Source organism: Drosophila sulfurigaster, unplaced genomic scaffold (genome assembly GCF_023558435.1).
Source record: "Drosophila sulfurigaster albostrigata strain 15112-1811.04 unplaced genomic scaffold, ASM2355843v2 contig_454_pilon, whole genome shotgun sequence".
Classification (NCBI taxonomy): Eukaryota; Metazoa; Arthropoda; class Insecta; order Diptera; family Drosophilidae; genus Drosophila; species Drosophila sulfurigaster.
Window position 1 is genome coordinate 15,917 of NW_026909669.1, and position 19,967 is coordinate 35,883.

At 40.3% G+C, this 19,967-nt stretch overlaps 14 protein-coding genes and 2 pseudogenes across 14 annotated transcripts; 8 read left to right on the plus strand and 8 right to left on the minus strand.

Moving 5' to 3' along the window:
* Positions 1-391: 391 nt before the first annotated feature.
* LOC133849778 (histone H1-like) lies at positions 392-1,293 on the plus strand. The gene has a single exon (XM_062285866.1). The coding sequence runs from the start codon at positions 431-433 to the stop codon at positions 1,208-1,210; it is 780 nt and encodes a 259-aa protein (XP_062141850.1). The 5' UTR covers positions 392-430; the 3' UTR covers positions 1,211-1,293.
* A 424-nt stretch (positions 1,294-1,717) lies between these two features.
* On the minus strand, positions 1,718-2,131 carry LOC133849805 (histone H2B). Its single transcript, XM_062285889.1, has one exon. The coding sequence runs from the start codon at positions 2,114-2,116 to the stop codon at positions 1,745-1,747; it is 372 nt and encodes a 123-aa protein (XP_062141873.1). The 5' UTR covers positions 2,117-2,131; the 3' UTR covers positions 1,718-1,744.
* Positions 2,132-2,318: 187 nt separating this feature from the next.
* On the plus strand, positions 2,319-2,811 carry LOC133849804 (histone H2A-like; annotated as a pseudogene).
* A 511-nt stretch (positions 2,812-3,322) lies between these two features.
* LOC133849783 (histone H4) lies at positions 3,323-3,746 on the minus strand. Its single transcript, XM_062285870.1, has one exon. The coding sequence runs from the start codon at positions 3,703-3,705 to the stop codon at positions 3,394-3,396; it is 312 nt and encodes a 103-aa protein (XP_062141854.1). The 5' UTR covers positions 3,706-3,746; the 3' UTR covers positions 3,323-3,393.
* Positions 3,747-5,558: 1,812 nt separating this feature from the next.
* On the plus strand, positions 5,559-6,461 carry LOC133849779 (histone H1-like). The gene has a single exon (XM_062285867.1). It carries the CDS (start codon positions 5,599-5,601, stop codon positions 6,376-6,378), a length of 780 nt encoding a protein of 259 aa, XP_062141851.1. The 5' UTR covers positions 5,559-5,598; the 3' UTR covers positions 6,379-6,461.
* Positions 6,462-6,879: 418 nt separating this feature from the next.
* On the minus strand, positions 6,880-7,316 carry LOC133849782 (histone H2B). The gene has a single exon (XM_062285869.1). It carries the CDS (start codon positions 7,299-7,301, stop codon positions 6,930-6,932), a length of 372 nt encoding a protein of 123 aa, XP_062141853.1. The 5' UTR covers positions 7,302-7,316; the 3' UTR covers positions 6,880-6,929.
* Positions 7,317-7,502: 186 nt separating this feature from the next.
* Positions 7,503-7,997, plus strand: LOC133849780 (histone H2A). The gene has a single exon (XM_062285868.1). The coding sequence runs from the start codon at positions 7,564-7,566 to the stop codon at positions 7,936-7,938; it is 375 nt and encodes a 124-aa protein (XP_062141852.1). The 5' UTR covers positions 7,503-7,563; the 3' UTR covers positions 7,939-7,997.
* Positions 7,998-8,559: 562 nt separating this feature from the next.
* LOC133849784 (histone H4) lies at positions 8,560-8,929 on the minus strand. Its single transcript, XM_062285871.1, has one exon. It carries the CDS (start codon positions 8,886-8,888, stop codon positions 8,577-8,579), a length of 312 nt encoding a protein of 103 aa, XP_062141855.1. The 5' UTR covers positions 8,889-8,929; the 3' UTR covers positions 8,560-8,576.
* Positions 8,930-10,745: 1,816 nt separating this feature from the next.
* On the plus strand, positions 10,746-11,647 carry LOC133849808 (histone H1-like; annotated as a pseudogene).
* Positions 11,648-12,087: 440 nt separating this feature from the next.
* LOC133849800 (histone H2B) lies at positions 12,088-12,503 on the minus strand. Its single transcript, XM_062285886.1, has one exon. It carries the CDS (start codon positions 12,486-12,488, stop codon positions 12,117-12,119), a length of 372 nt encoding a protein of 123 aa, XP_062141870.1. The 5' UTR covers positions 12,489-12,503; the 3' UTR covers positions 12,088-12,116.
* A 186-nt stretch (positions 12,504-12,689) lies between these two features.
* Positions 12,690-13,184, plus strand: LOC133849799 (histone H2A). Its single transcript, XM_062285885.1, has one exon. It carries the CDS (start codon positions 12,751-12,753, stop codon positions 13,123-13,125), a length of 375 nt encoding a protein of 124 aa, XP_062141869.1. The 5' UTR covers positions 12,690-12,750; the 3' UTR covers positions 13,126-13,184.
* Positions 13,185-13,746: 562 nt separating this feature from the next.
* LOC133849788 (histone H4) lies at positions 13,747-14,116 on the minus strand. The gene has a single exon (XM_062285876.1). The coding sequence runs from the start codon at positions 14,073-14,075 to the stop codon at positions 13,764-13,766; it is 312 nt and encodes a 103-aa protein (XP_062141860.1). The 5' UTR covers positions 14,076-14,116; the 3' UTR covers positions 13,747-13,763.
* A 1,805-nt stretch (positions 14,117-15,921) lies between these two features.
* Positions 15,922-16,824, plus strand: LOC133849785 (histone H1-like). Its single transcript, XM_062285873.1, has one exon. It carries the CDS (start codon positions 15,962-15,964, stop codon positions 16,739-16,741), a length of 780 nt encoding a protein of 259 aa, XP_062141857.1. The 5' UTR covers positions 15,922-15,961; the 3' UTR covers positions 16,742-16,824.
* Positions 16,825-17,247: 423 nt separating this feature from the next.
* On the minus strand, positions 17,248-17,662 carry LOC133849787 (histone H2B). The gene has a single exon (XM_062285875.1). The coding sequence runs from the start codon at positions 17,645-17,647 to the stop codon at positions 17,276-17,278; it is 372 nt and encodes a 123-aa protein (XP_062141859.1). The 5' UTR covers positions 17,648-17,662; the 3' UTR covers positions 17,248-17,275.
* A 215-nt stretch (positions 17,663-17,877) lies between these two features.
* LOC133849786 (histone H2A) lies at positions 17,878-18,342 on the plus strand. The gene has a single exon (XM_062285874.1). It carries the CDS (start codon positions 17,909-17,911, stop codon positions 18,281-18,283), a length of 375 nt encoding a protein of 124 aa, XP_062141858.1. The 5' UTR covers positions 17,878-17,908; the 3' UTR covers positions 18,284-18,342.
* Positions 18,343-18,906: 564 nt separating this feature from the next.
* Positions 18,907-19,276, minus strand: LOC133849789 (histone H4). The gene has a single exon (XM_062285877.1). It carries the CDS (start codon positions 19,233-19,235, stop codon positions 18,924-18,926), a length of 312 nt encoding a protein of 103 aa, XP_062141861.1. The 5' UTR covers positions 19,236-19,276; the 3' UTR covers positions 18,907-18,923.
* Positions 19,277-19,967: the final 691 nt, after the last annotated feature.

The window sequence follows — 19,967 nt, forward strand, 5'->3', positions numbered from 1 at the left end:
AACATAATTGTTCAAAGAACTTGTTTTCAGACTCAAATATTGTATTTTTATTGTTTTTATATTTAAAAATTGAGTTTTTATGCGATAATTGTTTTTGTGTAGACACAAAGTTGAATTTAAGTTGAAATTTTTAACACAGTGAGTAATTGTAGATAAATGCAATTAATTTTATATGATTGGTCGAATATTTAAGCAAATATTTCGATACATCATTATTAAAATATCGAACAATGAACTATAGTAAATATTAAATAAAGAATAGGTTAGTGGCAAACTTGTTTGGCGGAAACGTTCACTGCTCTAAACATTCGCGTTGCGCCTTTCTACTCGATTCTCACAAAATCGGGTGACCAACTAATTTCAACCACCAACTGTAAATTCAGTTATTCATTTTAGTGTGAAAGTAAAGCAAAACAAAGTGAAGTGAAACATGTCAGACTCCGCAGTTGCAACATCCGCATCTCCCGTGGCTGCCCCACCAGCTACTCCCGCATCTGAGAAGAAGGTGGCTGCTAAGAAAGCAGCATCTGCATCGAAGGTGAAGAAGCCGGCAGTTCCACCATCACATCCTCCAACTCAGCAAATGGTGGACGCATCAATCCTGAACCTTAAAGAACGTGGTGGTTCGTCGCTTATGGCAATCAAGAAGTACATCAGTGCCACATACAAGTGCGATGCCCAGAAATTGGCACCATTCATTAAGAAGTACCTGAAGAGCGCTGTTGCCAGCGGAAAACTTATCCAAGCTAAAGGCAAGGGCGCATCTGGTTCGTTCAAATTGTCTGCATCTGCCAAAAAGGAGCCGAAGCCAAAAGCTAAATCTTCCTCAGTGGAAAAGAAACCGAAGAAGGTTGCTGCATCAGCAGCAGCAGCTAAGAAGAAGGCTGCCGGCACCAAGGCCAAGAAAGCAGCAGGGTCCGCTGAGAAGAAACCAAGCAAAGCTGTAGCAACCAAGAAGACCGCTGAGAAGAAGAAGACTGAGAAAGCCAAGACTAAGGAGGCCAAGAAGAGTGGTACAGTAAAGGCTAAGCCCACAACAGCAAAGGCGGCGCCCAAATCGAGTGCTGCGAAGGCAAAAGCACCAAAGCCCAAGACCGCAACTGCCAAGCCGAAGCCAAAGAAGGCAGCAGCAGCGGCAGCGTCGCCAAAGAAAGCCGCAGTGGCTGCAAAGAAACCCAAGGCAAAAACTACAGCTGCAGCCAAGAAATAAGAAGCGAGCACAAGGACATTGAAGATTGTCGTGCACAAGTTTCAAGACTATGAAATTTGTTATTTAACAAAGCCCTTTTCAGGGCTACAAATCTTATATCAGAAGAGAAATGAGTTTTCAAATTACATATGTTACATTACGAGATGACTTTTACGATGATAACAGATACTTTAAAGCGTGAGTTAGGTAGCTAAATAAAAAAATTCTTCGAACCCAAAAGTAAAATACCCAAAAAGGGTATAGCAACAAAAGTAACCTTTCTATGGCGCGCAATACATTTAACGTGCTTCCACTTTTATGAAGTTCTCTGTTCTCATTAAACTAGAGAAGTACAGTCCCATCGCGGTTGAAAATTTATAAATGCTGGTGAAATGCCGTATTTATTTATTAAAAACTAGGCGAACTTCTAGGTATACCGTCATTCATATTTATACTATTTACATATATTTGAATTTTAACTCTTTGGATAGGTAATTTGTGGCCCTGAAAAGGGCCTTTTACTTTTTTGTATGTAGGTTGTGCAAAGAAATCGAATTACTTCGAGCTCGTGTACTTGGTGACAGCCTTGGTTCCCTCACTGACAGCGTGCTTGGCCAATTCTCCAGGCAGCAAGAGACGGACAGCGGTTTGGATTTCCCGACTGGTGATAGTCGACCGCTTGTTGTAGTGAGCCAAACGGGAGGCCTCGGCAGCAATGCGCTCGAAAATGTCGTTCACAAAGCTGTTCATGATGCTCATTGCCTTCGACGAGATACCGGTGTCAGGATGGACCTGCTTCAGCACTTTGTAGATGTAGATGGCATAGCTTTCCTTCCTCTTGCGCTTCTTCTTCTTGTCGTTCTTGGTGATGTTTTTCTGCGCTTTGCCAGCCTTCTTGGCTGCCTTTCCACTAGTCTTGGGCGGCATGATTAAAATTCAAATTCACTTTCAAAATTCACTTCACAGTTATTTTGCTAGAGATCCGAAACACACCCAATTTATACTTTTATTGTAGCAACGCTTTCCGTTAGACGAGCTCTCATCGAATCCGGTTATCAGCAGCAGCTGTCATCCCTTAACGGAACGAGTAGGTAGCTCGGAAAAGTATAAATAGTTGGCAATGGATTCATGTGGCAACAATATTCGAGTTTTGTGTGTGAAACAGTGAAGTAAGAAATAATAAATAAAAATGTCTGGTCGTGGTAAAGGTGGCAAAGTTAAGGGAAAGGCAAAGTCTCGTTCCAACCGCGCTGGTCTTCAGTTCCCCGTTGGCCGTATTCACCGTCTGCTTCGCAAGGGCAACTATGCCGAGCGTGTTGGTGCTGGTGCTCCTGTGTACCTGGCTGCTGTGATGGAATACTTGGCTGCTGAAGTTTTGGAGTTGGCTGGTAACGCAGCCCGTGACAACAAGAGACTAGGATTATCCCACGTCATCTGCAATTGGCCATCCGCAACGATGAGGAGTTGAACAAACTGCTTTCGGGTGTCACCATTGCCCAGGGCGGTGTTTTGCCTAATATTCAGGCTGTTCTCTTGCCCAAGAAGACCGAAAAGAAGGCTTAAATTCAAATTTAAACTCGCATATAACACAAATCAACTAAAACCCAAAACGTCCTTTTCAGGACGACCAAATATTTATTAAAGAGAATCATTTTTTTAATATACTTAAATAATTACATCGATATTCGTTCAGAAATTATGTATTGAGTATCTTTACATGGGCAAAGATTTTTCTACACTGCACACGTGGTACAGTTGTGCCAAAAGTGTCTTAAAATGACGATTTTGACATGGGCAATGTATTTGCACTGTACACGAGGTACAGTTGTGTCGAAAAGTATCGTAAAATGTTTAACACGCTGCACCGGTAAACTATAAAATTTTTTTTGAGGATTTCTTACTAATGAACACAATATAATACATTTTTAGGAAAAAAGTTAAAAGCCATTAAATTATTTACAAGTCGCCGTGTAAAACAACTTATTTATTTGTATCGTAGAATTTAACTGGGGTAATCTGGATGAAATTGAGGAAATTATTCTTTCTATCTACAATTTTAGTGCCGTTTTAGTTTCTTTGTTTACTTTTATTTAATAGTTAAAATATATTGATTATCTTCTCTTTTAGTGAATGTTTTGGTGGTCCTGAAAAGGACCGATTGATGTGGGTTTTGAGTTTGTACTTTGTAGTAGATACAAATTTTCTTAGCCGCCGAAACCGTACAGAGTGCGGCCTTGCCTCTTCAGAGCGTACACAACATCCATGGCTGTGACTGTCTTCCTCTTGGCGTGTTCGGTGTATGTGACTGCATCACGGATAACGTTTTCCAAGAAAACCTTCAGCACACCACGAGTTTCCTCATAAATAAGACCAGAGATGCGCTTCACACCGCCACGACGAGCTAGACGACGGATAGCTGGCTTCGTGATACCCTGGATGTTATCACGCAACACTTTGCGATGACGCTTGGCGCCACCTTTTCCCAAGCCCTTGCCACCTTTACCACGACCAGTCATTTTTCACTTTTAATATTTTACTTTACACTCAACGAAGTCAGAAAGATACTGTTGTTCGGTTCGACTCAAACACCTCTATTTATACTCAAAGATACATAAACCAGAAAGAGTCAGCAATATGTATCTACGTGCTGCTCGCACGCTGGAATGGCAACAACCCGATCGCTTGTATTCGTTCTCGTTCTCGCTCGGCAACCCACCACCAGTTTTACTTAAATACGAGAGCCGAGTCGCTTCGTCCGATTATTGTGTTTTTAACATTTGCTGTGTGAAGTGAAAATTGTGAAATAAAAATGGCTCGTACTAAGCAGACTGCTCGTAAATCGACCGGAGGCAAGGCGCCTCGTAAGCAGCTGGCAACTAAGGCGGCTCGTAAGAGTGCTCCAGCCACCGGCGGTGTGAAGAAGCCTCATCGTTATCGCCCCGGAACTGTTGCCCTGCGTGAGATCCGTCGTTACCAGAAGAGCACAGAGTTGCTGATCCGCAAGCTGCCTTTCCAGCGCTTGGTGCGTGAAATTGCTCAGGATTTCAAGACCGATCTGCGTTTCCAGAGCTCTGCTGTGATGGCACTGCAGGAAGCTAGTGAAGCCTACTTGGTTGGCCTGTTCGAAGATACTAACTTGTGCGCTATCCATGCCAAGCGTGTCACCATCATGCCGAAAGATATCCAGCTGGCCAGACGTATTCGTGGCGAACGTGCTTAAATTGTGACAACGTTATGCGTTGTTGTTGACAAGCATAAAATTATCAAACAAATCGGTCCTTTTCAGGACCACAATTTTATTGAAAGAAGATTTACATTTTTCTTTAATTAGTTTAGTATTATATTAAAATAATGTACAAATTAAAAATAAAGAGCGCGTGTTTGGTAAATTTCACATACTATTGTATCTACATTTATATTAAATAAATCTTAGATAATGAAAAAAGCGCATGTTATGCTGTCAAAGTGTGGTTTTATTTCCCAAGCAATATGCAGTACAAAAAAAGAACCATTTCAAACCAGAGACAAGATAGAAGAAGATACATTACATTAAATTATTTAATTATTTATTATAGATCAGTGTATATGACTAAAATAATACATTTAAGTGAACAATATTAAGATTAATAATACAAGGACGTAAATATTTATTATATTTTTGTTTCTTCATATGTTGAATGTTATGTATCTGTTAGTACTTACTTTGTACTCTCAATTGTAAAGACGGTTTTATACGAATAAAATGCATATTTAAATAATAGATTTTTGTAGATATTATACAAATCGATAAGAAAATGATATTAAATAAGTAATATATTTAAAAATTCTATTTTTTACATTTATTTCTATTTTTCCATATCAATTTTCAATAGCTTCTAACACGTTGAGGTCGCTTGGTTTTCACTGTACATGGTCAAGTTTGAACCAAAATTAAAAATATGTGCAATAAATTATATTTATATTAAATAATACATTTAAAAACATAATTGTTCAAAGAACTTGTTTTCAGACTCAAATATTGTATTTTTATTGTTTTTATATTTAAAAATTGAGTTTTTATACGATAATTGTTTTTGTGTAGACACAAAGTTGAATTTAAGTTGAAATTTTAAACACAGTGAGTAATTGTAGATAAATGCAATTAATTTTATATGATTGGTCGAATATTTAAGCAAATATTTCGATACATCATTATTAAAATATCGAACAATGAACTATAGTAAATATTAAATAAAGAATAGGTTAGTGGCAAACTTGTTTGGCGGAAACGTTCACTGCTCTAAACATTCGCGTTGCGCCTTTCTACTCGATTCTCACAAAATCGGGTGACCAACTAATTTCAACCACCAACTGTAAATTCAGTTATTCATTTTAGTGTGAAAGTAAAGCAAAACAAAGTGAAGTGAAACATGTCAGACTCCGCAGTTGCAACATCCGCATCTCCCGTGGCTGCCCCACCAGCTACTCCCGCATCTGAGAAGAAGGTGGCTGCTAAGAAAGCAGCATCTGCATCGAAGGTGAAGAAGCCGGCAGTTCCACCATCACATCCTCCAACTCAGCAAATGGTGGACGCATCAATCCTGAACCTTAAAGAACGTGGTGGTTCGTCGCTTATGGCAATCAAGAAGTACATCAGTGCCACATACAAGTGCGATGCCCAGAAATTGGCACCATTCATTAAGAAGTACCTGAAGAGCGCTGTTGCCAGCGGAAAACTTATCCAAGCTAAAGGCAAGGGCGCATCTGGTTCGTTCAAATTGTCTGCATCTGCCAAAAAGGAGCCGAAGCCAAAAGCTAAATCTTCCTCAGTGGAAAAGAAACCGAAGAAGGTTGCTGCATCAGCAGCAGCAGCTAAGAAGAAGGCTGCCGGCACCAAGGCCAAGAAAGCAGCAGGGTCCGCTGAGAAGAAACCAAGCAAAGCTGTAGCAACCAAGAAGACCGCTGAGAAGAAGAAGACTGAGAAAGCCAAGACTAAGGAGGCCAAGAAGAGTGGTACAGTAAAGGCTAAGACCACAACAGCAAAGGCGGCGCCCAAATCGAGTGCTGCGAAGGCAAAAGCACCAAAGCCCAAGACCGCAACTGCCAAGCCGAAGCCAAAGAAGGCAGCAGCAGCGGCAGCGTCGCCAAAGAAAGCCGCAGTGGCTGCAAAGAAACCCAAGGCAAAAACTACAGCTGCAGCCAAGAAATAAGAAGCGAGCACAAGGACATTGAAGATTGTCGTGCACAAGTTTCAAGACTATGAAATTTGTTATTTAACAAAGCCCTTTTCAGGGCTACAAATCTTATATCAGAAGAGAAATGAGTTTTCAAATTACATATGTTACATTACGAGATGACTTTTACGATGATAACAGATACTTTAAAGCGTGAGTTAGGTAGCTAAATAAAAAATTCTTCGAACCCAAAAGTAAAATACCCAAAAAGGGTATAGCAACAAAAGTAACCTTTCTATGGCGCGCAATACATTTAACGTGCTTCCACTTTTATGAAGTTCTCTGTTCTCATTAAACTACAAAAGTACAGTCCCATCTCGGTTGAAAATTTATAAATGCTGGTGAAATGCCGTATTTATTTATTAAAAACTAGGCGAACTTCTAAGTATACCGTCATTAAGCACTATTATTACTATTCATATTTATACTATTTACATATATTTGAATTTTAACTCTTTGGATAGGTAATTTGTGGCCCTGAAAAGGGCCTTTTACTTTTTGTATGTAGGTTGTGCAAAGAAATCGAATTACTTCGAGCTCGTGTACTTGGTGACAGCCTTGGTTCCCTCACTGACAGCGTGCTTGGCCAATTCTCCAGGCAGCAAGAGACGGACAGCGGTTTGGATTTCCCGACTGGTGATAGTCGACCGCTTGTTGTAGTGAGCCAAACGGGAGGCCTCGGCAGCAATGCGCTCGAAAATGTCGTTCACAAAGCTGTTCATGATGCTCATTGCCTTCGACGAGATACCGGTGTCAGGATGGACCTGCTTCAGCACTTTGTAGATGTAGATGGCATAGCTTTCCTTCCTCTTGCGCTTCTTCTTCTTGTCGTTCTTGGTGATGTTTTTCTGCGCTTTGCCAGCCTTCTTGGCTGCCTTTCCACTAGTCTTGGGCGGCATGATTAAAATTCAAATTCACTTTCAAAATTCACTTCACAGTTATTTTGCTAGAGATCCGAAACACACCCAATTTATACTTTTATTGTAGCAACGCTTTCCGTTAGACGAGCTCTCATCGAATCCGGTTATCAGCAGCAGCTGTCATCCCTTAACGGAACGAGTAGGTAGCTCGGAAAAGTATAAATAGTTGGCAATGGATTCATGTGGCAACAATATTCGAGTTTTGTGTGTGAAACAGTGAAGTAAGAAATAATAAATAAAAATGTCTGGTCGTGGTAAAGGTGGCAAAGTTAAGGGAAAGGCAAAGTCTCGTTCCAACCGCGCTGGTCTTCAGTTCCCCGTTGGCCGTATTCACCGTCTGCTTCGCAAGGGCAACTATGCCGAGCGTGTTGGTGCTGGTGCTCCTGTGTACCTGGCTGCTGTGATGGAATACTTGGCTGCTGAAGTTTTGGAGTTGGCTGGTAACGCAGCCCGTGACAACAAGAAGACTAGGATTATCCCACGTCATCTGCAATTGGCCATCCGCAACGATGAGGAGTTGAACAAACTGCTTTCGGGTGTCACCATTGCCCAGGGCGGTGTTTTGCCTAATATTCAGGCTGTTCTCTTGCCCAAGAAGACCGAAAAGAAGGCTTAAATTCAAATTTAAACTCGCATATAACACAAATCAACTAAAACCCAAAACGTCCTTTTCAGGACGACCAAATATTTATTAAAGAGAATCACATTTTTAATATACTTAAATAATTACATCGATATTCGTTCAGAAATTATGTATTGAGTATCTTTACATGGGCAAAGATTTTTCTACACTGCACACGTGGTACAGTTGTGCCAAAAGTGTCTTAAAATGACGATTTTGACATGGGCAATGTATTTGCACTGTACACGAGGTACAGTTGTGTCGAAAAGTATCGTAAAATGTTTAACACGCTGCACCGGTAAACTATAAAATTTTTTTTTGAGGATTTCTTACTAATGAACACAATATAATACATTTTTAGGAAAAAAAGTTAAAAGCCATTAAATTATTTACAAGTCGCCGTGTAAAACAACTTATTTATTTGTATCGTAGAATTTAACTGGGGTAATCTGGATGAAATTGAGGAAATTATTCTTTCTATCTACAATTTTAGTGCCGTTTTAGTTTCTTTGTTTACTTTTATTTAATAGTTAAAATATATTGATTATCTTCTCTTTTAGTGAATGTTTTGGTGGTCCTGAAAAGGACCGATTGAGTTTTGAGTTTGTACTTTGTAGTAAATACAAATTTTCTTAGCCGCCGAAACCGTACAGAGTGCGGCCTTGCCTCTTCAGAGCGTACACAACATCCATGGCTGTGACTGTCTTCCTCTTGGCGTGTTCGGTGTATGTGACTGCATCACGGATAACGTTTTCCAAGAAAACCTTCAGCACACCACGAGTTTCCTCATAAATAAGACCAGAGATGCGCTTCACACCGCCACGACGAGCTAGACGACGGATAGCTGGCTTCGTGATACCCTGGATGTTATCACGCAACACTTTGCGATGACGCTTGGCGCCACCTTTTCCCAAGCCCTTGCCACCTTTACCACGACCAGTCATTTTTCACTTTTAATATTTTACTTTACACTCAACGAAGTCAGAAAGATACTGTTGTTCGGTTCGACTCAAACACCTCTATTTATACTCAAAGATACATAAACCAGAAAGAGTCAGCAATATGTATCTACGTGCTGCTCGCACGCTGGAATGGCAACAACCCGATCGCTTGTATTCGTTCTCGTTCTCGCTCGGCAACCCACCACCAGTTTTACTATAAATACGAGAGCCGAGTCGCTTCGTCCGATTATTGTGTTTTTAACATTTGCTGTGTGAAGTGAAAATTGTGAAATAAAAATGGCTCGTACTAAGCAGACTGCTCGTAAATCGACCGGAGGCAAGGCGCCTCGTAAGCAGCTGGCAACTAAGGCGGCTCGTAAGAGTGCTCCAGCCACCGGCGGTGTGAAGAAGCCTCATCGTTATCGCCCCGGAACTGTTGCCCTGCGTGAGATCCGTCGTTACCAGAAGAGCACAGAGTTGCTGATCCGCAAGCTGCCTTTCCAGCGCTTGGTGCGTGAAATTGCTCAGGATTTCAAGACCGATCTGCGTTTCCAGAGCTCTGCTGTGATGGCACTGCAGGAAGCTAGTGAAGCCTACTTGGTTGGCCTGTTCGAAGATACTAACTTGTGCGCTATCCATGCCAAGCGTGTCACCATCATGCCGAAAGATATCCAGCTGGCCAGACGTATTCGTGGCGAACGTGCTTAAATTGTGACAACGTTATGCGTTGTTGTTGACAAGCATAAAATTATCAAACAAATCGGTCCTTTTCAGGACCACAATTTTATTGAAAGAAGATTTACATTTTTCTTTAATTAGTTTAGTATTATATTAAAATAATGTACAAATTAAAAATAAAGAGCGCGTGTTTGGTAAATTTCACATACTATTGTATCTACATTTATATTAAATAAATCTTAGATAATGAAAAAAGCGCATGTTATGCTGTCAAAGTGTGGTTTTATTTCCCAAGCAATATGCAGTACAAAAAAAAGAACCATTTCAAACCAGAGACAAGATAGAAGAAGATACATTACATTAAATAATTTAATTATTTATTATAGATCAGTGTATATGACTAAAATAATACATTTAAGTGAACAATATTAAGATTAATAATACAAGGACGTAAATATTTATTATATTTTTTTTTCTTCATATGTTGAATGTTATGTATCTGTTAGTACTTACTTTGTACTCTCCAATTGTAAAGACGGTTTTATACGAATAAAATGCATATTTAAATAATAGATTTTTGTAGATATTATACAAATCGATAAGAAAATGATATTAAATAAGTAATATATTTAAAAATTCTATTTTTTTACATTTATTTCTATTTTTCCATATCAATTTTCAATAGCTTCTAACACGTTGAGGTCGCTTGGTTTTCACTGTACATGGTCAAGTTTGAACCAAAATTAAAAATATGTGCAATAAATTATATTTATATTAAATAATACATTTAAAAACATAATTGTTCAAAGAACTTGTTTTCAGACTCAAATATTGTATTTTTATTGTTTTTATATTTAAAAATTGAGTTTTTATACGATAATTGTTTTTGTGTAGACACAAAGTTGAATTTAAGTTGAAATTTTAAACACAGTGAGTAATTGTAGATAAATGCAATTAATTTTATATGATTGGTCGAATATTTAAGCAAATATTTCGATACATCATTATTAAAATATCGAACAATGAACTATAGTAAATATTAAATAAAGAATAGGTTAGTGGCAAACTTGTTTGGCGGAAACGTTCACTGCTCTAAACATTCGCGTTGCGCCTTTCTACTCGATTCTCACAAAATCGGGTGACCAACTAATTTCAACCACCAACTGTAAATTCAGTTATTCATTTTAGTGTGAAAGTAAAGCAAAACAAAGTGAAGTGAAACATGTCAGACTCCGCAGTTGCAACATCCGCATCTCCCGTGGCTGCCCCACCAGCTACTCCCGCATCTGAGAAGAAGGTGGCTGCTAAGAAAGCAGCATCTGCATCGAAGGTGAAGAAGCCGGCAGTTCCACCATCACATCCTCCAACTCAGCAAATGGTGGACGCATCAATCCTGAACCTTAAAGAACGTGGTGGTTCGTCGCTTATGGCAATCAAGAAGTACATCAGTGCCACATACAAGTGCGATGCCCAGAAATTGGCACCATTCATTAAGAAGTACCTGAAGAGCGCTGTTGCCAGCGGAAAACTTATCAAGCTAAAGGCAAGGGCGCATCTGGTTCGTTCAAATTGTCTGCATCTGCCAAAAAGGAGCCGAAGCCAAAAGCTAAATCTTCCTCAGTGGAAAAGAAACCGAAGAAGGTTGCTGCATCAGCAGCAGCAGCTAAGAAGAAGGCTGCCGGCACCAAGGCCAAGAAAGCAGCAGGGTCCGCTGAGAAGAAACCAAGCAAAGCTGTAGCAACCAAGAAGACCGCTGAGAAGAAGAAGACTGAGAAAGCCAAGACTAAGGAGGCCAAGAAGAGTGGTACAGTAAAGGCTAAGCCCACAACAGCAAAGGCGGCGCCCAAATCGAGTGCTGCGAAGGCAAAAGCACCAAAGCCCAAGACCGCAACTGCCAAGCCGAAGCCAAAGAAGGCAGCAGCAGCGGCAGCGTCGCCAAAGAAAGCCGCAGTGGCTGCAAAGAAACCCAAGGCAAAAACTACAGCTGCAGCCAAGAAATAAGAAGCGAGCACAAGGACATTGAAGATTGTCGTGCACAAGTTTCAAGACTATGAAATTTGTTATTTAACAAAGCCCTTTTCAGGGCTACAAATCTTATATCAGAAGAGAAATGAGTTTTCAAATTACATATGTTACATTACGAGATGACTTTTACGATGATAACAGATACTTTAAAGCGTGAGTTAGGTAGCTAAATAAAAAAATTCTTCGAACCCAAAAGTAAAATACCCAAAAAGGGTATAGCAACAAAAGTAACCTTTCTATGGCGCGCAATACATTTAACGTGCTTCCACTTTTATGAAGTTCTGTTCTCATTAAACTACAAAAGTACAGTCCCATCTCGGTTGAAAATTTATAAATGCTGGTGAAATGCCGTATTTATTTATTAAAAACTAGGCGAACTTCTAAGTATACCGTCATTAAGCACTATTATTACTATTCATATTTATACCATTTACATATATTTGAATTTTAACTCTTTGGATAGGTAATTTGTGGCCCTGAAAAGGGCCTTTTACTTTTTTTGTATGTAGGTTGTGCAAAGAAATCGAATTACTTCGAGCTCGTGTACTTGGTGACAGCCTTGGTTCCCTCACTGACAGCGTGCTTGGCCAATTCTCCAGGCAGCAAGAGACGGACAGCGGTTTGGATTTCCCGACTGGTGATAGTCGACCGCTTGTTGTAGTGAGCCAAACGGGAGGCCTCGGCAGCAATGCGCTCGAAAATGTCGTTCACAAAGCTGTTCATGATGCTCATTGCCTTCGACGAGATACCGGTGTCAGGATGGACCTGCTTCAGCACTTTGTAGATGTAGATGGCATAGCTTTCCTTCCTCTTGCGCTTCTTCTTCTTGTCGTTCTTGGTGATGTTTTTCTGCGCTTTGCCAGCCTTCTTGGCTGCCTTTCCACTAGTCTTGGGCGGCATGATTAAAATTCAAATTCACTTTCAAAATTCACTTCACAGTTATTTTGCTAGAGATCCGAAACACACCCAATTTATACTTTTATTGTAGCAACGCTTTCCGTTAGACGAGCTCTCATCGAATCCGGTTATCAGCAGCAGCTGTCATCCCTTAACGGAACGAGTAGGTAGCTCGGAAAAGTATAAATAGTTGGCAATGGATTCATGTGGCAACAATATTCGAGTTTTGTGTGTGAAACAGTGAAGTAAGAAATAATAAATAAAAATGTCTGGTCGTGGTAAAGGTGGCAAAGTTAAGGGAAAGGCAAAGTCTCGTTCCAACCGCGCTGGTCTTCAGTTCCCCGTTGGCCGTATTCACCGTCTGCTTCGCAAGGGCAACTATGCCGAGCGTGTTGGTGCTGGTGCTCCTGTGTACCTGGCTGCTGTGATGGAATACTTGGCTGCTGAAGTTTTGGAGTTGGCTGGTAACGCAGCCCGTGACAACAAGAAGACTAGGATTATCCCACGTCATCTGCAATTGGCCATCCGCAACGATGAGGAGTTGAACAAACTGCTTTCGGGTGTCACCATTGCCCAGGGCGGTGTTTTGCCTAATATTCAGGCTGTTCTCTTGCCCAAGAAGACCGAAAAGAAGGCTTAAATTCAAATTTAAACTCGCATATAACACAAATCAACTAAAACCCAAAACGTCCTTTTCAGGACGACCAAATATTTATTAAAGAGAATCATTTTTTTAATATACTTAAATAATTACATCGATATTCGTTCAGAAATTATGTATTGAGTATCTTTACATGGGCAAAGATTTTTCTACACTGCACACGTGGTACAGTTGTGCCAAAAGTGTCTTAAAATGACGATTTTGACATGGGCAATGTATTTGCACTGTACACGAGGTACAGTTGTGTCGAAAAGTATCGTAAAATGTTTAACACGCTGCACCGGTAAACTATAAAATTTTTTTTTGAGGATTTCTTACTAATGAACACAATATAATACATTTTTAGGAAAAAAAGTTAAAAGCCATTAAATTATTTACAAGTCGCCGTGTAAAACAACTTATTTATTTGTATCGTAGAATTTAACTGGGGTAATCTGGATGAAATTGAGGAAATTATTCTTTCTATCTACAATTTTAGTGCCGTTTTAGTTTCTTTGTTTACTTTTATTTAATAGTTAAAATATATTGATTATCTTCTCTTTTAGTGAATGTTTTGGTGGTCCTGAAAAGGACCGATTGAGTTTTGAGTTTGTACTTTGTAGTAAATACAAATTTTCTTAGCCGCCGAAACCGTACAGAGTGCGGCCTTGCCTCTTCAGAGCGTACACAACATCCATGGCTGTGACTGTCTTCCTCTTGGCGTGTTCGGTGTATGTGACTGCATCACGGATAACGTTTTCCAAGAAAACCTTCAGCACACCACGAGTTTCCTCATAAATAAGACCAGAGATGCGCTTCACACCGCCACGACGAGCTAGACGACGGATAGCTGGCTTCGTGATACCCTGGATGTTATCACGCAACACTTTGCGATGACGCTTGGCGCCACCTTTTCCCAAGCCCTTGCCACCTTTACCACGACCAGTCATTTTTCACTTTTAATATTTTACTTTACACTCAACGAAGTCAGAAAGATACTGTTCGGTTCGACTCAAACACCTCTATTTATACTCAAAGATACATAAACCAGAAAGAGTCAGCAATATGTATCTACGTGCTGCTCGCACGCTGGAATGGCAACAACCCGATCGCTTGTATTCGTTCTCGTTCTCGCTCGGCAACCCACCACCAGTTTTACTATAAATACGAGAGCCGAGTCGCTTCGTCCGATTGTGTTTTTAACATTTGCTGTGTGAAGTGAAAATTGTGAAATAAAAATGGCTCGTACTAAGCAGACTGCTCGTAAATCGACCGGAGGCAAGGCGCCTCGTAAGCAGCTGGCAACTAAGGCGGCTCGTAAGAGTGCTCCAGCCACCGGCGGTGTGAAGAAGCCTCATCGTTATCGCCCCGGAACTGTTGCCCTGCGTGAGATCCGTCGTTACCAGAAGAGCACAGAGTTGCTGATCCGCAAGCTGCCTTTCCAGCGCTTGGTGCGTGAAATTGCTCAGGATTTCAAGACCGATCTGCGTTTCCAGAGCTCTGCTGTGATGGCACTGCAGGAAGCTAGTGAAGCCTACTTGGTTGGCCTGTTCGAAGATACTAACTTGTGCGCTATCCATGCCAAGCGTGTCACCATCATGCCGAAAGATATCCAACTGGCCAGACGTATTCGTGGCGAACGTGCTTAAATTGTGACAACGTTATGCGTTGTTGTTGACAAGCATAAAATTATCAAACAAATCGGTCCTTTTCAGGACCACAATTTTATTGAAAGAAGATTTACATTTTTCTTTAATTAGTTTAGTATTATATTAAAATAATGTACAAATTAAAAATAAAGAGCGCGTGTTTGGTAAATTTCACATACTATTGTATCTACATTTATATTAAATAAATCTTAGATAATGAAAAAAGCGCATGTTATGCTGTCAAAGTGTGGTTTTATTTCCCAAGCAATATGCAGTACAAAAAAAGAACCATTTCAAACCAGAGACAAGATAGAAGAAGATACATTACATTAAATAATTTAATTATTTATAATAGATCAGTGTATATGACTAAAATAATACATTTAAGTGAACAATATTAAGATTAATAATACAAGGACGTAAATATTTATTATATTTTTTTCTTCATATGTTGAATGTTATCTATCTGTTAGTACTTACTTTGTACTCTCCAATTGTAAAGACGGTTTTATACGAATAAAATGCATATTTAAATAATAGATTTTTGTAGATATTATACAAATCGATAAGAAAATGATATTAAATAAGTAATATATTTAAAAATTCTATTTTTTACATTTATTTCTATTTTTCCATATCAATTTTCAATAGCTTCTAACACGTTGAGGTCGCTTGGTTTTCACTGTACATGGTCAAGTTTGAACCAAAATTAAAAATATGTGCAATAAATTATATTTATATTAAATAATACATTTAAAAACATAATTGTTCAAAGAACTTGTTTTCAGACTCAAATATTGTATTTTTATTGTTTTATATTTAAAAATTGAGTTTTTATACGATAATTGTTTTTGTGTAGACACAAAGTTGAATTTAAGTTGAAATTTTAAACACAGTGAGTAATTGTAGATAAATGCAATTAATTTTATATGATTGGTCGAATATTTAAGAAAATATTTCGATACATCATTATTAAAATATCGAACAATGAACTATAGTAAATATTAAATAAAGAATAGGTTAGTGGCAAACTTGTTTGGCGGAAACGTTCACTGCTCTAAACATTCGCGTTGCGCCTTTCTACTCGATTCTCACAAAATCGGGTGACCAACTAATTTCAACCACCAACTGTAAATTCAGTTATTCATTTTAGTGTGAAAGTAAAGCAAAACAAAGTGAAGTGAAACATGTCAGACTCCGCAGTTGCAACATCCGCATCTCCCGTGGCTGCCCCACCAGCTACTCCCGCATCTGAGAAGAAGGTGGCTGCTAAGAAAGCAGCATCTGCATCGAAGGTGAAGAAGCCGGCAGTTCCACCATCACATCCTCCAACTCAGCAAATGGTGGACGCATCAATCCTGAACCTTAAAGAACGTGGTGGTTCGTCGCTTATGGCAATCAAGAAGTACATCAGTGCCACATACAAGTGCGATGCCCAGAAATTGGCACCATTCATTAAGAAGTACCTGAAGAGCGCTGTTGCCAGCGGAAAACTTATCCAAGCTAAAGGCAAGGGCGCATCTGGTTCGTTCAAATTGTCTGCATCTGCCAAAAAGGAGCCGAAGCCAAAAGCTAAATCTTCCTCAGTGGAAAAGAAACCGAAGAAGGTTGCTGCATCAGCAGCAGCAGCTAAGAAGAAGGCTGCCGGCACCAAGGCCAAGAAAGCAGCAGGGTCCGCTGAGAAGAAACCAAGCAAAGCTGTAGCAACCAAGAAGACCGCTGAGAAGAAGAAGACTGAGAAAGCCAAGACTAAGGAGGCCAAGAAGAGTGGTACAGTAAAGGCTAAGCCCACAACAGCAAAGGCGGCGCCCAAATCGAGTGCTGCGAAGGCAAAAGCACCAAAGCCCAAGACCGCAACTGCCAAGCCGAAGCCAAAGAAGGCAGCAGCAGCGGCAGCGTCGCCAAAGAAAGCCGCAGTGGCTGCAAAGAAACCCAAGGCAAAAACTACAGCTGCAGCCAAGAAATAAGAAGCGAGCACAAGGACATTGAAGATTGTCGTGCACAAGTTTCAAGACTATGAAATTTGTTATTTAACAAAGCCCTTTTCAGGGCTACAAATCTTATATCAGAAGAGAAATGAGTTTTCAAATTACATATGTTACATTACGAGATGACTTTTACGATGATAACAGATACTTTAAAGCGTGAGTTAGGTAGCTAAATAAAAAAATTCTTCGAACCCAAAAGTAAAATACCCAAAAAGGGTATAGCAACAAAAGTAACCTTTCTATGGCGCGCAATACATTTAACGTGCTTCCACTTTTATGAAGTTCTCTGTTCTCATTAAACTAGAGAAGTACAGTCCCATCTCGGTTGAAAATTTATAAATGCTGGTGAAATGCCGTATTTATTTATTAAAAACTAGGCGAACTTCTAGGTATACCGTCATTCATATTTATACTATTTACATATATTTGAATTTTAACTCTTTGGATAGGTAATTTGTGGCCCTGAAAAGGGCCTTTTACTTTTTTGTATGTAGGTTGTGCAAAGAAATCGAATTACTTCGAGCTCGTGTACTTGGTGACAGCCTTGGTTCCCTCACTGACAGCGTGCTTGGCCAATTCTCCAGGCAGCAAGAGACGGACAGCGGTTTGGATTTCCCGACTGGTGATAGTCGACCGCTTGTTGTAGTGAGCCAAACGGGAGGCCTCGGCAGCAATGCGCTCGAAAATGTCGTTCACAAAGCTGTTCATGATGCTCATTGCCTTCGACGAGATACCGGTGTCAGGATGGACCTGCTTCAGCACTTTGTAGATGTAGATGGCATAGCTTTCCTTCCTCTTGCGCTTCTTCTTCTTGTCGTTCTTGGTGATGTTTTTCTGCGCTTTGCCAGCCTTCTTGGCTGCCTTTCCACTAGTCTTGGGCGGCATGATTAAAATTCAAATTCACTTTCAAAATTCACTTCACAGTTATTTTGCTAGAGATCCGAAACACACCCAATTTATACTTTTATTGTAGCAACGCTTTCCGTTAGACGAGCTCTCATCGAATCCGGTTATCAGCAGCAGCTGTCATCCCTTAACGGAACGAGTAGGTAGCTCGGAAAAGTATAAATAGTTGGCAATGGATTCATGTGGCAACAATATTCGAGTTTTGTGTGTGAAACAGTGAAGTAAGAAATAATAAAAAAAATGTCTGGTCGTGGTAAAGGTGGCAAAGTTAAGGGAAAGGCAAAGTCTCGTTCCAACCGCGCTGGTCTTCAGTTCCCCGTTGGCCGTATTCACCGTCTGCTTCGCAAGGGCAACTATGCCGAGCGTGTTGGTGCTGGTGCTCCTGTGTACCTGGCTGCTGTGATGGAATACTTGGCTGCTGAAGTTTTGGAGTTGGCTGGTAACGCAGCCCGTGACAACAAGAAGACTAGGATTATCCCACGTCATCTGCAATTGGCCATCCGCAACGATGAGGAGTTGAACAAACTGCTTTCGGGTGTCACCATTGCCCAGGGCGGTGTTTTGCCTAATATTCAGGCTGTTCTCTTGCCCAAGAAGACCGAAAAGAAGGCTTAAATTCAAATTTAAACTCGCATATAACACAAATCAACTAAAACCCAAAACGTCCTTTTCAGGACGACCAAATATTTATTAAAGAGAATCATTTTTTTAATATACTTAAATAATTACATCGATATTCGTTCAGAAATTATGTATTGAGTATCTTTACATGGGCAAAGATTTTTCTACACTGCACACGTGGTACAGTTGTGCCAAAAAGTGTCTTAAAATGACGATTTTGACATGGGCAATGTATTTGCACTGTACACGAGGTACAGTTGTGTCGAAAAGTATCGTAAAATGTTTAACACGCTGCACCGGTAAACTATAAAATTTTTTTTTGAGGATTTCTTACTAATGAACACAATATAATACATTTTTAGGAAAAAAAGTTAAAAGCCATTAAATTATTTAAAAGTCGCCGTGTAAAACAACTTATTTATTTGTATCGTAGAATTTAACTGGGGTAATCTGGATGAAATTGAGGAAATTATTCTTTCTATCTACAATTTTTAGTGCCGTTTTAGTTTCTTTGTTTACTTTTATTTAATAGTTAAAATATATTGATTATCTTCTCTTTTAGTGAATGTTTTGGTGGTCCTGAAAAGGACCGATTGAGTTTTGAGTTTGTACTTTGTAGTAAATACAAATTTTCTTAGCCGCCGAAACCGTACAGAGTGCGGCCTTGCCTCTTCAGAGCGTACACAACATCCATGGCTGTGACTGTCTTCCTCTTGGCGTGTTCGGTGTATGTGACTGCATCACGGATAACGTTTTCCAAGAAAACCTTCAGCACACCACGAGTTTCCTCATAAATAAGACCAGAGATGCGCTTCACACCGCCACGACGAGCTAGACGACGGATAGCTGGCTTCGTGATACCCTGGATGTTATCACGCAACACTTTGCGATGACGCTTGGCGCCACCTTTTCCCAAGCCCTTGCCACCTTTACCACGACCAGTCATTTTTCACTTTTAATATTTTACTTTACACTCAACGAAGTCAGAAAGATACTGTTGTTCGGTTCGACTCAAACACCTCTATTTATACTCAAAGATACATAAACCAGAAAGAGTCAGCAATATGTATCTACGTGCTGCTCGCACGCTGGAATGGCAACAACCCGATCGCTTGTATTCGTTCTCGTTCTCGCTCGGCAACCCACCACCAGTTTTACTATAAATACGAGAGCCGAGTCGCTTCGTCCGATTATTGTGTTTTTAACATTTGCTGTGTGAAGTGAAAATTGTGAAATAAAATGGCTCGTACTAAGCAGACTGCTCGTAAATCGACCGGAGGCAAGGCGCCTCGTAAGCAGCTGGCAACTAAGGCGGCTCGTAAGAGTGCTCCAGCCACCGGCGGTGTGAAGAAGCCTCATCGTTATCGCCCCGGAACTGTTGCCCTGCGTGAGATCCGTCGTTACCAGAAGAGCACAGAGTTGCTGATCCGCAAGCTGCCTTTCCAGCGCTTGGTGCGTGAAATTGCTCAGGATTTCAAGACCGATCTGCGTTTCCAGAGCTCTGCTGTGATGGCACTGCAGGAAGCTAGTGAAGCCTACTTGGTTGGCCTGTTCGAAGATACTAACTTGTGCGCTATCCATGCCAAGCGTGTCACCATCATGCCGAAAGATATCCAACTGGCCAGACGTATTCGTGGCGAACGTGCTTAAATTGTGACAACGTTATGCGTTGTTGTTG